Source organism: Oculina patagonica, chromosome 5, assembly GCF_052425735.1.
Source record: "Oculina patagonica isolate OP01 chromosome 5, crgOcupat, whole genome shotgun sequence".
In the NCBI taxonomy this organism is placed as follows: domain Eukaryota; kingdom Metazoa; phylum Cnidaria; class Anthozoa; order Scleractinia; family Oculinidae; genus Oculina; species Oculina patagonica.
This window is the reverse complement of record NC_135762.1, coordinates 26,944,425-26,960,359: the sequence shown is the minus strand read 5'-3', so window position 1 is coordinate 26,960,359 and position 15,935 is coordinate 26,944,425. Positions and strand designations below refer to the sequence as shown.

General features: G+C 39.0%; 2 protein-coding genes across 2 annotated transcripts in view; one reads left to right on the top strand and one right to left on the bottom strand.

Annotated features, from left to right (window-relative positions):
• The window catches only part of LOC144653623 (P protein-like), a 33,246-nt gene extending 28,383 nt beyond the window's left edge, over window positions 1-4,863 (bottom strand). The window contains exons 1-3 of the mRNA XM_078513674.1: window positions 4,377-4,863; window positions 1,733-1,790; window positions 450-522 (exon numbers count right to left, since the gene is read on the bottom strand). Coding sequence (XP_078369800.1) covers window positions 450-522; window positions 1,733-1,790; window positions 4,377-4,684 — 439 coding nt within the window. The 5' untranslated portion in view covers window positions 4,685-4,863. The remainder of the gene's footprint in view (window positions 1-449; window positions 523-1,732; window positions 1,791-4,376) is intronic.
• Window positions 4,864-5,106: 243 nt separating this feature from the next.
• Window positions 5,107-12,048, top strand: LOC144654835 (uncharacterized). Its single transcript, XM_078515058.1, has 7 exons — window positions 5,107-5,531; window positions 5,663-5,750; window positions 8,290-8,464; window positions 10,523-10,664; window positions 10,789-10,851; window positions 11,058-11,139; window positions 11,629-12,048. Exons 1-7 carry the CDS (start codon window positions 5,444-5,446, stop codon window positions 11,663-11,665), a joined length of 675 nt encoding a protein of 224 aa, XP_078371184.1. The 5' UTR covers window positions 5,107-5,443; the 3' UTR covers window positions 11,666-12,048.
• Window positions 12,049-15,935: the final 3,887 nt, after the last annotated feature.

Genomic DNA, 15,935 nt, shown 5'->3' with positions numbered 1-15,935 from the left:
ACAAGCGGGTCCCAAATTTTGCTACACTGTATGCCATGGCGAGACGCCTGCTTTTCTTAGTTTACTCTTTTTACGATTTTATCAGCAGATGACTTGCCTGGGCCTCTGCCCACTTTGCAAGTGAGAATGTAAAGTTACCTGCCCAGCAGAACAGTCTTGTTGACCTGGACAACCGGACGCCACCTTTTTTGAGCCCTGATACATGAATTAATACCCTGCAGTCAGTGACTCCCCCCGCAGTGACTTGGAGTCATGGACACAACATGGATACCCAATAAACAACATAAGGTCAAACACAGAAAATTTGTCAGAGCACATAATATTTTTTATGAAAAAAAAAATTCTAGAAATAAGAAATTTGCAGGTATGCCATTGGGCCGGAGTATAGGATATTGAAATGCCTGACTTGCATTAACATGAATATTTAAGAGAAAAATAAGAAAAGATACATTCTGGAATAGAATTCGAGACACAGAAAAGCTTGGCTGTTTCAGGAACTTCATCATGAATAGAAAAAAACACCTACAGTAGAAGTGAAAGAATGGTCAGTACTAATAATGTGATCAATGAAAACAAAAGAGTTTTCAAAGACAAAGAATGTTGTTCTTTTTCCACACTCCATAAGGACAGCAGCATAGGTATGCAATGCGTGCAAAAGGCTCTGTAGCTATACCCTTAGTATGCATTACATGTGTATGATGTAATACAATGCAATACACAGCTAATTATGTAGGCATAATCTCTGCACGCATTACATGCCTACAACACTACACAGTCTAACTTACTATTGTTAAGTGATTGCATATACCAAAAAATATTGAATTCTTTATTCTTTATAATCTGAAACAGGATAAATTAGTGAACTTGCAATTGCATTAACACATGGATAGATCCACATGTAAACAATCATGAATATATTACTTGAATTTTAGAACAATTTTCAAAAAAAGAAAACACAAATTACATATTTCAAATTGCATGCCTCTAATGGTAAGAAAACATTGCTTGCTAGCATATACAGTCAATTCTCGTTATAGGGGACACGCTCGGGGCGTCATTTAGTGTCCGTTATAGCAAGAGTCCATAATAGCGGGAGTCATTTCCATGCAGTCAAACCTCTTTCGCCGGGCATCCCGATTTTGTCCGTAATAGCGAGTGTCCGCAATAGTGGGGTGTCTGCAAGGCGAGAGTTGACTGTATACAAAGTCACCAACCACCTCCCTGGGGAATTCATTTAGCATTTGACCCGTTTAGCCACCATTATTTACCTAATTACATTTCTCACACTCGCTTGCTTTCTCTGAAATTATATTGTTTTATTTGTTGGTATGTGGTTTACAATAACATCAATGGTTCATCCCCAAACATTTATAGCCAATTCAATAAATTAATGCAGATTGTACACCAGCAGACTTAATTAAAGCCACCATAAGTTTAACGCTCTGATTAGCCTGAATAATGCTCCATTTAGCCTTGATAATGGTCTCCAGTTAGCTTGTGTACAGTTAGCTCTCAATGATAATAATAATAATTAAAACATATTTGTACAGGATGACCATTTCAGTTATAAAAACTGCTATCAACATGGGTCCTGAATAATGTGTGAATGAATGAGTAATAATCGTGTTACCATGGTAATGGTAACACGATGTACACTTTAACATTATAATAATCTGCAATTCTGCAGGTCTGCAGTCTGCATTTGTTGCACACTGCACAAAACGTCACTTACTGAGAATACAATAGCCAAAAGAAAGAAAAACCAAGGTTTGATTTTCTTGAACACATTTCTGTAAGAACAAAAACCATAGCATTAATGTTTTATGGTGGAACACAAACTTATGCAGTGTAGATAAGGAGTTACTGCAAGAGCCTAACTAAACATTTAAAATATGTCCCCATATCAGGATCCCAGGATTCAGGGGCTCTGGGCCCAAAACAGGCAGCTCCAAGTCTCTGGATGTACGGTCCAAAATCAGGGCTCTGGGCTCTGCACCAAAGGACATCAAGCAGCAAAACAATGGGGCTCCAGGCTTAACTACAAAAACGTTTCAGGGTTCCCAGGCTCTGGGAATCCAATTTGTTTAAATTCCCTCCTCACACCTCCCATATAATGTCATATTCCCCACCCTTACATTAACCTGCGATCAGGCTTTCTTTTTTTCGCGGCGGAGGGAAGGAGAAAAAAAGGAAAGCCTGATACAATTACTTGTCAAGTCGTCTGCCGCCCCCTAATTAAAATATCTGTCAACGTCGTCGAGAATGTCGGCGATGCCATCAGATAAGCGTGATTAGCGCCTTCAAATTATATTTTTACTCTCACAAGCATGTGTTTGAATTACCCTTTTTGAACGAGCTGATCGGATGGTTTTTAAAATTTGTTTTCTGCAAAGGCTGATTTTGTGTAAGGCTCAGGTCAGACATTTCAAGGTCGTAGTTTTCGTCACTGTGTACTGGCACGATAGTCTGGCGTCTTTGGTGGTGTGATGTAATACTCTTCGACACCATTGGTGATAGATCACGCTCTTACCGAATTCCGTCGGAAGCACCGCCAAAACATCTTTTCTTTCACAAACTATTCGTCGAATACACTCCCTTTGTTCGTCTTTAAATGTTTTGTGAACAAAACTCTTGAGAGATTTTCTAAAAGCTAGAAGAACCCGCTTTCTACTTCATTCCGCTCAACAACCGCCATGATAACAATCATCTACGCGCGATATTTTTGGACCGGAAATTAGACTTGAACTCAATTAGCCAATCAGGATAGAGTTCTAATGTTGCCTTTTGTTTTCTGACCAATCAGAAAAAAGTCCAGATTCTGGACTTTTTACAGACGACTCGACAAGTAATTGTATCAGGCGTTCATTTTTCCGTTGACCCCTCCGCCGCGAGAAAAATAACGCCTGATCGCAGGTTACCCTTACATCAACCACTTATGTCAAATTCTTGTCCCCCTGGGCGAGTCAAATGCCTGGGGTATATCTGGAGGGGGGAGGGGGGGGGGAGGATGTTGATGTCTCTATTGTAACACTACATTATCATGCTAATTCTGCCCTTTACGCTATTAACAGGTAATCACATGTGTACCCATAAAATCAAGGAATAATATCACATGTTTTCAGAATTTGCAAACTGTTGTGGTTGCTATGTTGCTGGCAAAAATTCTGCAAATTTCTGAAAACACATGTCATATTTATAAACAATTATTGGATGAGGTTTTTGTGATATCCGGAATAATCAAGGTCGAGGTAAGCGTTATCAGCCGAAGCCGAAGGCTGAGGCTGATAACACTTACCGAGACCTTGATTATTCCGAATATCACATAAACCGAATCTAATAATTGTTTTATTATACATTGTTTTTCTGGAAAAGGAAGTAATGACAAACGATTTCAACCTGCTTCAAAACTTGTGCTAATTCCAGCTGGTCGTCCTACTAAATCGTGGAATAGTTCCTTCCCAATTTTTGTTAGTCATTTTGTGTTTTCCGAGACTTTATTGTCCAGCAGTTTTTGAAGTTTGGTCAAACTATTTCTCGTTTGAAGAAGTGAATCGACGAACTATGAATTTCCTTCACCGCCAGATGCCTAACACATTGCTCTTGGAAATCATGCATTGCGCGCGCAACCTACAGATTAGTGAATAATCTGCTAGCAGATTATTCACTAATCTGTAGGTTGCGCGTGATTCCCAGAATTAGCTGTAGGCTCCTAGCCAATGAGAAGACAGCTAGTGACTACAATGTATAATAATCCTTATTATTTTAATTGGTCAAAGGCCCTATTTCCCAGACAGGGAAAAGAAAAAAAAAATTATGACAATGATGACTCACTTCCATCAATGATTAACTTAATTAATAATGGTAATAGGACTGAGTGGAGTCCAATTCGGTCAGTAATCATACGAATGATTAACAAAATCGGACGACCGCGAAGCGGGAGTCCAATTTGTTTAATCACGAGTATGATTACAGACAGAATTGGACGACACGAAGTCCTGTTACCAATTAATCAAAACTATGACAAAATTTGAGAAACAAACTAACCTTTAGTCAAATAGTTTAACGTTCTTATAAAAACTGCAAAACATAACAGTTTACTCAACAAAATGCACAACAACAGCGCGCGCAAAATGACGCGTACTGTCCAATTACACAGGCATGACGCGTAAACTGTCCTATTACACTGTCCAATTACAAGCATGACGCGTACACTGTCCTATTAGTGCTCAAATCGGGCTGCTGATAGCCAATCACCGATCGAGAATTTTGTTATAGTTTTGATTAACAGTTTAATTTGCTACTTGGAGGATTTGCAAGGGCTTGAATTAAAAACTGCATAATGTGAACCTAACTAGTATATAACTATAAAAACACACCTTATATGTTTCCAGAAAGGTACAGCCTCGGCTTCAAAAGAATTCGAACTACCAGGGAACACAAGAGACATGGACAATTCACTTTGATTATCTGCAGCTCGTCCGTAATGATTTTCATTTGTAATCAACGGTGTATTTTCGTTAGGAGCTGCATTCTCGCTTCGCATTCTTTCAACGTCTGGACTTGACCGTGGAGAGTGAAAAATTGGGCTGTCTGTTCCATTCAGCGATTGACAAGATCGAAAAGGACTGTTTGTGGTTGGAGGCGAGGAATTGGTGACATCATAAAATCCACTACGCGAAGACATGTTTTGCAGAGCGAAATATCAACGATTGCAAAAAAGTCTGTGAGGCGTTGCATCCATGAAATGATTATGAAATCGTACGTCGTTCATGTAAACTTTGATTTGGTTTATATCGAGGCGACATAGCGATGAGTTCTTGGAAATCAGTTCTCCAACGGCAGCTGGAGAGAGCTGGAGATGATTGTGCAAAGAACGGTCCGCTGTCATGTTTCTGGGCTCAGACAATCGTACAGCGTGACACAGATTGCGTGATGCCAAAGTGAAGAAAATTTGCAACGGGTAATCAACGGTTATCAAGACCATCCTTTGCAACTTTTCTTTAATAGTTTTATTGTTTAATTTAAATATTGTAATTATTGTAAAAAAGCACAAACCAGCATGCAAGAAAGAAATTGTAACAATTCCTGACTCACGCTCTCCCGTGGCGGTCACGCTGTGCATCGCGTGAAATCTGCCATAAGAACAATGTTACATAGCAACGACTGTCCAATGAGATGTAACCTTCATGTTTAATGATCGGAGAGCGGATAAAAGGAATAAATTACTACTTCGAGATCCTCGCCAAGCAGAACTTTTCTGCTGAAAAGATCAACATTGACAACAATTCGGTGTAGAAACAAGATTTGTACGTGATCGAGAAGTTTACTGATCGTAAAGGACTCGTTTGATGAAGATCGCTTCCACTTCATCTTGAGTTAAAAGTCTGGAAACCGATCCAGCTGTCCACTTAATTCCGGCTTCTTCATCAAGTGAACAACAACAATGCCAGAAGAAAGAGAGATCACTTCTCCCGTTAAAAGCCACGTCAAAAATCCACCATGGGGAACCGAACCACAGACGCCTGGAACAGGTTTGCAATCTTTCTGACCACGATTATCGTTTCAAGTTCTTTACTCGACAAATATTCAAGAGCGATGCTGTGGCAAGCGTGTGCAAATTGATCCATCTAATTATATTGATTGTTTGTTAATTTGCTTTTAGCGTCTGGGATAAGAAAGAAGCAGTTTCCATGGACTACATATGCTCGAGATTATGTTGGAGCTACTGGTACACCGGCACATCCACAAAGGTAAAGCAGGTTTACTCGTACAGTATAAAGATTTATCAAAACGTCCGGTAATGTGATATTTGTTGTCAGACGTGCATGATAGCAGCTTCTCACCGAGCTCCCACTTCAACCTTTCGCCTCTTACGTACAATATATAAACACAGTCTATAAGAAACGCGATCAGTCGCAGTGAAAACACGATACCGGCTTCTGTATAAAGCATGGCAGTCTGATCTGCAGTTTCGCAGTTGATAAAGAAAAAAAACAAAGGAATTTTGCTCTAATTTAAAAACTTTGCTGGCGTTCCTTGAAGAACTTGAAGCGCAGAATCGCACAAATCTTCCAGGTGTCTCACGCTGTATTAGCAAAAACAGTTAAAAAACAAAAGGAAATGGTCTTCACTTAACGCTCTCCCACCGCCGGACCGTGCCGGTGTCCTAGCCGATTTTGTCCCCCCTGGATTTTGTCCCCCCGGACCAAATCCGCTAGCGGATATTGTCCCCCGGACAATATCCGCTAGCCGATATTGACCCCCAGGAGACAATATTCGCTAGCGGATTTTGTCCCCCCTTCGCGAATTTTGTCCCCCCGTCAAAAGTGATCATACTTCGCTATCGTACTCCTGGAGTCGTAAACGAATAAAAGAAAAGACGATTAAATGTGAATACGAATATTTCATGAACATTGAAAAGACGAAATAGACAAGGTAAGTCTCGGTGTTTACCAAACACCGCATTGGAAAAGCTATGTTTTTCTCAACACGGCCCGAAGCAACGTTTTCCAATCGAAAATCAAGTGTCATTTTTGTTGATCCTAGGCTAAAGTGCAGAACCAAATTTACAATTGCTTTTTTTTTGTTAGTTTGTTGTATACGTCTGAAATTATAATAAACAATGTTCGGCTAACAAGTCCCAGTGTCAAGTTTGTTTATTAGAATAAATGTTCGGTTGAGTGAATTTACAAAAACCTGAAAAGATACAGGACAATAAGATTACTGGACTCTAATTACATTGTTTTCTTTTTGTTTTTACTCTAGACAATAGATTTCTTCTAAATAGCTTCCGACATTAAACAGTTTTTCGCTTGCCGATAAAACAAAGAGCAGTTTTCTCGACTTTTACTCTAGACAATAGATTTCTTTTAAATAGCTTCCGACATTAAACAGTTTTTCGCTTGCCGATAAAACAAAAAGCAGTTTTCTCGACTTTTGCAGCGTAAGAAGTGTTTTTTGTTGCATAAGCTTTGTTAAAAGTTGTAAACTTGAAATTAAAAAGATTTTTTCTTTGAAAGAAAGGGGTCGCTTTGAACCTTTCCCGCGAAACAAAACAACACCAAGATTCAGCAAAAGACAAAACTGTGACATTAGACTGTTCTGTTCATGTTCAAGACCAGAATGTTGGGACGACATGATTCAATGTGAATTGTGTGACGAATGGCTCCACCTTGCTTGCGAAGGACTCGAGACTGCCCCAGAGGGCGAGTGGCTTTGTCGCGTATGCAGACCACCAGACAATAAACGCGTTAAATTGTAAAATAGGAACAGAACGGAGATCACGATTTTCTGAAATCAAGTACCGTTAGTTTATCTATATTAAGCCGTAAAATAAGGATAGAACGGAGATCGCTTAAGCCGTAAAATAATAATACAACGGAGTTCGCGTTTTTCTAAGAGTTTGCGTTACCGTAAGTTGCAACTGTTTTTGTTCATATTAAGGCGTAATTAAAAGTAAGAATTTAGAATTTGTTTCATGTCGACGTTGCTTAAGACTGAGAGAGTAATTTTTGAAACAAACAAGCTTAAGATTAACGTTTTCGATTCATTGCTAACAGGAACCGTAGTTAGACGCTGTGTTTAGTCAGGTCTTTTGTTTACGACAAGCCTTGCAATGAATTATAGTAAATTTCTGAAATAACTTAGAGACCAGCATAGAACGCAAAATTGCATCGCTATTATAAGAAGTGACTATATTTCCTATAATAAATATGGCAGAATTATAACACGTTTTGTGTTGTCATTCGAGAAGTTTACTGAGTAAGAGGGAAACAAAGCTTAAATAACGATTGTTGAGAGGGGGACAAATTCGGCGAAGGGGGGACAATATCGGCTAGCGGATATTGTCCGGGGGGACAATATCCGCTAGCGGATTTGGTCCGGGGGGACAAAATCGGCGGGGGGACAAAATCCGCTGTGACACCGGCGCAAATTTTCGCGTGGTCTTTTTTTCGCTAGACAATCTTTGAAGTATGCCGCCGCGCGTTACCCACGCCCGCCTCGCGCGCGCTCTTTTGAACGTTACAAATTTATTCAGGAAACATGTTTCCATAATAGTTTGCTCGTTTTGTCATGGTTCCATGCCTCGCAGTTTGCTCCTTGGAGACAAAAATTGACACTGGACTGGCTGGAAACAATGCTTCCACGGTGGCAAAACTGGGAAACATTGCCATGCGCGCCCTCCAAACGTTTCTGGAAACACGTTCCGCGTATTGCCAGGCCTTTAACTAAGTAAAGTTGTTTCCTGCAAATTTTAGCGTTAACCAAAATATATTTACATTTTTCCAGGATGAGTACCGCAGAGCATCTTCCTTCTGGCTGGCCTTTTGAGTCAAGTCATTACATGTCCACATTCAGAACTCCCCAGCTGGGGTACTGTCGTCATAACGTACAACCGTCCTCAGTACATCGGAAAAACAATCCACACGCGGCATTAACCGACCCATGGCGATATCCAGATAAGGTAATGTATCTGCATGTTCATGAAATATTTGGAGGGTCAGGGGCTTTAGACCGGGGAAAGGGGGAGTTTAAGATGAGGCTCTCAATGGGGTGGTGGCTTTTACGGTTAACGGTTAAAATTTTGGCTTTTTTACGGCTAACAATTGATTTATTTCCATAACGGTTAAGGACGGTGCCTACTAATAACAAAGTATTTTTGCCCGGCCGATGACTATACAAGAAATGTAGATGTTACCAAGGGCTACTAAAATTCAAAAAGAAAATTGGGGGTAGCGACGCAAATTTTCGAGATAATTTGGTTTGAAATCTGGAAAAAGTGCTGACGTGGCATTTTAAAATAAAGTAAAGTAAATACAATTTCCTTGCAAATTCCATTTGAAATTGGTTTTTCATGAACAAAATCAACATTAAATATAACAATCTTTACAATAACTAACAAATAATGTCTTCGGAACTGCGTGTTACACGTTTTTATTTACAAAATAATTGCATTTCAGCCATTTTTGACTCGAGCAACTCTCACTTGCACGGCCAGAAAATCGGCCTAATTTTTTTTCACGTAATGAAAAATTAAATGTGTGCTCTATAGACTTACCACTTACATTTTATAAAATAAAAAGTAGGGATCACCACGCGTTTTTAAAAGTTATACCAGTTGTTATCAGGTTCTATGAAATCGCTTTTGGGGTCTGTTACAGTTTTACTGTCCCCTCCCTAGCGAGTTGAATATTTGCATCTCGCGCGTGCACTACGCCATTTGTCACGGTTAGCAGTTTGCGGGTAACGTTTTAGCGCCTAGCGATTTGTTTTTAACTGTTAATGTGAGCCATTTTCAGTGGTTAGCGGTCAATGGTTACTGATATGTTGCTTTTCCGCTGTTTCTGGCTTAAGATATGTCCATAAACTGGATTTCGTCGCAGAGAAAACTTTCTTGATTTTTAGTCGCGCGCTTGTTCGCGTAGTCGAATTCGTCATTTTGAGCGAGCAAATTAATTAAAAGCGTGCGCGCCCAGTGTGATCGATGCATTGCGTGATGCGCAGAACAAGTGCGCAGTAACAATAGGAGGCACCGTCCTTAACAGAAGTTTAAGTTAATTTTCATTGTTTTAAAAAGTTAAAAATTAATTTCCATTATTAAAAAAAAACATATTTTAGGTCTCAGGGCCATTCTGGGACGATGAAGTGAACTAGTTTGGTTTATTTATAATTACTGACCGATTTTTTACGGTTAACATATTTTACGGCTAACGGTTAAAATTTTCCAATTTTTACGCCTAACGGCTAAATTTTTGGCCGTTTTACGGCTAACGGTTAACCCCATTGAGACCCTCTAAGATCACATTGCACACAAAATACCTTATTACATGAAATTTTGACGGAACGTTAATTCAGCGATTTTTCGTAAGTTTTGGAACAAAAGTCACTTAACTTTCCAAAATTTCATTAAAATCCGTATTTTAACAGCAACATTTTGATTTAGCGATTTTTTGAGAATTCGCTAAATTTGCCAAATTGAAGTGTCGCCAAAATTTTGATGCAATAAGGTATATGGGTTGTAGTAATAAAGATGGTAATTTTTTTTTTCAAGGTATATGGGTGTTGCCGGGTAAATTCGAAACATTAATATTGCCAGACGGCGAGACTGGTATCTTTTCTGCAAGCCCGAGATTTTCGTAGCCTTGCAAAAGAAATCGAGACTCCGAGAAGGCGTCCCAGAAAAATTCGAGACGACGAGACCCTTGAAATTTGACCACAATTCTTCGAGGCGTTCGTTTTTTTTACGGAATATTCGCCACCCCTAATAGAATGGTAATTTTATGTTTTTTCTAAGAAAACTACTGATGTTGGAAAACGTTGCCGACCGAGGGATTAGATCGCCGGAGATCGCGCGCGAATCGCTCGTGTGGCGCAAGCCGCGTGCCAGGCTCCAAACAAACACCAGTGAAGTGACCTGTCAAACACTGCAAAATATTTCAATTAGTTAGGAAGATTTTTTACAGCTTTTGCATCCAAAAATCCAAAACAAACTAGTGAATTCTGATATTTTGCTTTCCTTCAGGCTTACTTGGTGTGGAAAAACAATCCGTCCCTAAATCTTCCGCCCATCCGGGAATCACAATCTGCACCAAACATTCTACAACACAACAAAAGCCGCTGGTTTTCAACGACGTATAACACGGTCTACAACGCTAGACCACTGGGTAAGTACACTCAGTAAGAAACGTCTGTAACAAAAGCCGTGAAATTTTGATGGTAGAATTAGGGAAGAGGTATGACGTTATAGCATTCCATTAAAAAGTGTATATTGTTACTTTGTTTTTTTAGAGCTACCAAACTACAAACCAAGAACTGCGTGGAAGACAGATCGCTTTAGACCCGACTCAAAAGGTAAGACATAGTAAGAGATAAAAAATTCTCTTGTTTTTTTCGGCGCGATTTCTTTCCAGCTACATCAGCATTATCAGAGTCTTTGCGAGGAATTCAGGCAAAAGATTTTTCGATTTACATGCACAATCGTACTCGTAAAGGTTTTGAGGGTAAGTATGCGCGTTCTAAATTTCCGTAACTTATTTTGTTGTTCTTGTTGCTTTCAGCCCAGACCCCTGCTCTTCATTGGCAGACTGAGTACACACATGACTACAAAGGAGCCCGGGGAAGACCATCCACAACTGAACGGTGAGTACAGTGCCACTGATTCAAATCAAACAAATTCAGTTGTGAATAACGAGGTTTATAAACTCCTAATTTTCTGCGGCAAAGGACAATGTGGTTCTAAATTCGGTTACGTAATACGATGGTTATAAACCTTGTCGACTTCAAGTCGTAATCTTGACTATAGCTAATTAATCCAGTAGCGAATCTAGGGGAGGGACCCAGGAGGCGACCCCTTTATGTTGAAAAATGCACGGCCCGATAGGTTTAACATCCCCCCTGTCCCAGGCGTTTGGCCAGTTGGGGAACAGCGCAAAGAATGGGATACATCCTTCCTCTGTTTTAGGCCGTATTCACTCGTCCCTTTTCCCCATTTTAAGCAAGAAATGGCCCTCTTCTCGACTCTTCAGCTTCGGTTCTCACTTCTCCACTCAAAACAGAAGGTGTTACAATGTTAAATTTGTTATTAATCGCAAGTTTTTAACGATGATTTTGTCGATTTTTATATTGCAGACCGTGGGATATGTCGTGGAGTAACTTGAACATGTGAAATGCACAACAAGCACCTCCAGACATTAAACTAGTCTGGCCTCCTACGAAGGCTTAAAAAGATTAGAATTGAATCTGTAAATGAAGAGTACCTTAATACTTTTGGCAGTGCATGCAATGTTATTTAAATTAAAATTTAGGTTCTGTTTTGTTACTCGGAAAAAAGAATTCTCAATCCTTGAGCATTTTGTGTTGTGAGTGAGTATGTTTGTTTTACAAGATTTCAAAACGTCGATAGTTGTACTTTTAAGTTTATAACACTTACTAACGAGAGTTTTTATTAGAAGTTTATAAGAATGCAGTCAGCAGTCTCTGAGTCATAAAATTTTGTATTGTATTTTGTAATGTGAAAGAAATATTTTTAGATCAATAAAACTGTGAAGAAACTTAAACAATTCAACAGGTTTCCCTTTGAAGCTAGCTGTCCCAGCGGCCATTCCTATATGATTTTGCCTACGATCATCGCATGCGGCACTCTAACGCCATGGCTAAATCACGAATCGCGCGTGTAAATCAACTTTCCACATCCTTACTACAGATGAGCACGCGTGTAAATGGTCCTAAGTCATGTTGTTGGCCTGTCGTAAGCTTGTCACAAGCAAGAATGTCGTACCGTAAATCGGCCCTCACAGCATAATGTGCCTTGTTGCTTAGCAACGAAGTATCTTTGGTGAAAACGGGAATTTTTTAGAAACTTCCACCAGTCAAGATACTTCGTTTCTTTCAACTCTGTAGTCCAGCCATCGTGGCTCGTTCCATTTTTAAGAAAAAACTTTCCGAAAGCATTTTTTTCTAGTATCACTACCACACAAAGAGAGCCAGTTCAGAACAAAAATCTAGAAATGAATTAAAAACTCCACACCAGCAATAAAGAGCCATTATTTAGGATAAACTATATCTTGAAAAAACGAAGTGATTGTGAGCCAAAATTATATTGACCATTTATTGGCACAATAAACCCCCAGCGAGAGCTAATAGCTTTGCTTTACAAAAATATTGTATTCAAATGAATTATAATCCAACATGATAGCTAGTTTCATTTCAGAAATCATTAGACAATGTTAAATGTGCTGGGGCTAGCTTCCTTGATCCTTCGCGCACTTTTGCGGGATTGTAGTGTACTGTTGAACAAGTTTAAGGCATTAATATCATGTCTTTTAAATTAAACGCAATAAAATTGATATTGGCCTTTATGTTGGATAAAGTAATGTAAACTATAATAAGAAACCTTTTAAGCGGATTACGCTAATGTTAATAAATTGTTTAATAGAGTTTTTAATGTTAAACATCCTATGATTTCCCCAGCGCAGATTCAAACACGTTTTGGTGTCCCAAAATATTGCCTTATTTCTATTTGCAAGATCTTGAAAAGACTCGCGTTTATTGCAGTTTTACACCTTCTTTGCTTAATCAAACTTGCCGCCACACCATTTTTGCATCTTAAAAGCCCATCTTTTATTTCCCTTAGGAATTATTTCAATGATGCAAATTAAAAATACAAATGACTCTTTTACTCAACGCACATAAACAGAGCACGTGTGTTGTTAGGCTAAATCCCTTGTGGCAGCAACTCTATCACCGACTAAACAAGCAAAGCAGTTTCAGAAATGCGAACGTAACGAAGTGAAATACGCAGCAAACTCCAAAGATTTTATAGTTAGGAAGGCGAAAGAAAGGAACCAAGATGCATAAAGTTCATAACTTGTCAACGAACTATGTCTTCAAGGGCGAGGTCGAAGGTATGTGCCTCACATAGCGACGTGATCGCGCGCGTAACTAATAAGTCGTCTTATTTTTAGCCGCCGTGCTCAGCATTTAAATTAAAATTTGCTATAGATTTCGTGGTATTTTCGACAAAACCGCGTATTTCCTTAATAGCCACTTGAAGAGATGATTTATTCTGACAAGATCATTCGCTGAGTAACACCAGTTCGCTAACTCCACTAAAATTTTCTTGTCTCTAAGGAACGATTAAAAACTTTCTTTCGCTCATTAGTTTAACAACCGTAAGCCTTCTTGAATATAAAATAGATCAATCATTTAATTAAAAAAAATTTTTAGACAAATCTGCGCCGAAAACGTTCTCGGACCTTTCCGGCACTATTGAATATACCGTTTACAGACCGCTTTACAATCTGGCTTACAATATAAGCATTTCGAGAACAAAAACTGATGCATATAAACTTTAAAACCGCAGGCGTTTGTAATAGCTCAACGAATCCCAGACAATCCATTCGAGTTCATGGACGAAATTTTTAACTGTTGCGCTTTGTTTGCGCGCGTTATTCGTTCTTACACGATCTTCAGTTTATGTCAATTTTAAGTCTTCTTCTGTCGATAACAGAAAACCGTCGCCATCAAATTTTAAGGAAATAATTAGCAAGTCTGCTTACTGACTCATTCCTGTGAATTGTAAATTAGCAACAAATGATCAAGTATTGTTCATCGATCGCTGTACTGCGGTTTATTTTATACTCCACTGATTCGACACGATTTTCCCTTTTCTAATGTCCCCTGTTATTGCTCATAGCCTTGATGAATTGACTGCAGTCAATCCAGTATCAATTGAAGGATATCCAAATATCCAATAAAATTAATGTCCAATCACTGCGTAACGTGGCATAAACGTACCCTGTTGAAGACATAAGTTAAGGCGACGTGATTCATTATCCATTTTTCTATTAAAAAAAAAACTGCTGATTCATGCACGATAGCAGTGATTTTCAACTGAACAATCAATATCTTTTTATAAAGTTTTAGTATGCAGATCAGGTAGTGGGTAATTTTGGTAGATTGTAGTTGATACTTTCAAATCATTCAAACGGCGAGAGTTCGTTTTACATAAATAGGAAAATAGCAGTAAAATGTTCCACGACAGAAGTTTACTGTTCGCCGAGCCTCCATGGAAAACGCTCAACGGTAAGAAATAGCAGCATTTTTTTTGTTTTAAAGTTAGGCCGGAACAGAATTTACAAAGGGTTGTTACTTTGAATCTGAATAGCCCAGCTTTAGCCATAAAAAAATCAGTTAGCTAGAAGCACAGTTACTTGCAAGCCTTATTTCCGAGTCAGTAAGCTACCAAGACCTCGTTCTGTTAAATTCTCTCTACCTTGTTCAACTCAACCTCAACGATTAATTATTAAATGTCGTGCAGTACGCCGGATAACACGCAAGCCATTTTAAAACATCCAGAATAATCTTCAAACTGACGAAAACTTCAAGATAATAGCTAAGCTAGGTAAACAATGTATACCTGGGCCCGGCGGTACAAATAATAGAATTTTTGCAGTCTGTTACTCTCTCGATATTAGATATTATCTGGCACGAAAGGGGAACCGCGCGAAAAGTTGTGGAAGGATTGGGTCGAACTCGGCTATTAAGAGAAAAGGCGCACGACGTCACAAGCAATCTATTCAAAGCAGAACTAAGTAAACACAGGGATAAGCGTCAACTTACAGTAATTCATTTTTATAGTAAAGGTACCAATAACTATGTCTTACAGTTGGTTTGGTCCGGTAGTTTTAACTTGGGAAAAGATGAAACTGTAACATAACCTTAGCAGCCAGTTGTGAAATTGGCTTTAAACGCTAGAAATAAAATCTTGATTCACTGGCTTTTATTAACCTACGATTGACATGAAAAAAGCAATTGCTCATAAAGGAGCATGGCAAATTGATTTTGTTTTAAAGAAAAGTACGAGATGGGGAGTATTATAGACTACAGGGAACTTGACGTTTGACTCAGTTTTGTCAAAGAAACCAGCGAAATGGAGAAGTTCAAACCTTTTAAGTTGTAAAAAGTATAAACTTCATTTTTTTCTATTTACTCGCCGGCGGAACGATCAGAGGAAAAGTAGCTAGAGACTGCTCATATTCTAGTGATACAAAAGCTTGTTAGCTTAAAATGTCATTTTCTCCCATAAATTTAAACTTTGAGAACTTTTGTGACAGTTCGTTAAAACAAAAATTAATATTTCCTTTTACTGGTTTCATGGCAAATTATTTTGTCTTTGTCCAATTGTTCAATACCCATCAGCTGTCGAGGAAGTTACAGAGCAGGAAGTCGGAAAGTTGCTGACTTTCGACTTTTAACCCACGATAAGGCGCTACTTTCGTGACTCGATTCTTATTTAATGTTCGGCTTTTTGCCTTCCTTCTTGTCTTCTCTCCCTTAAATCTAAGAAGAGAGGACAGGTTAAAAATTGGGGGGGAAGGGGGGAAGTTAAAAATTTTCTCCCCCCCGGAAGCGGTCCCCGCCAAAAAAGGGGGGGG

Excerpts from the sequence above, each read along its gene's own strand:
- LOC144654835 (XM_078515058.1), top strand. The coding sequence starts at position 5,444 with ATGCCAGAAGAAAGAGAGATCACTTCTCCCGTTAAAAGCCACGTCAAA. Across the intron at positions 5,751-8,289 it reads ACACCGGCACATCCACAAAG|GATGAGTACCGCAGAGCATC; the intron begins GTAAAGCAGGTT and ends ACATTTTTCCAG. Across the intron at positions 8,465-10,522 it reads CATGGCGATATCCAGATAAG|GCTTACTTGGTGTGGAAAAA; the intron begins GTAATGTATCTG and ends GCTTTCCTTCAG.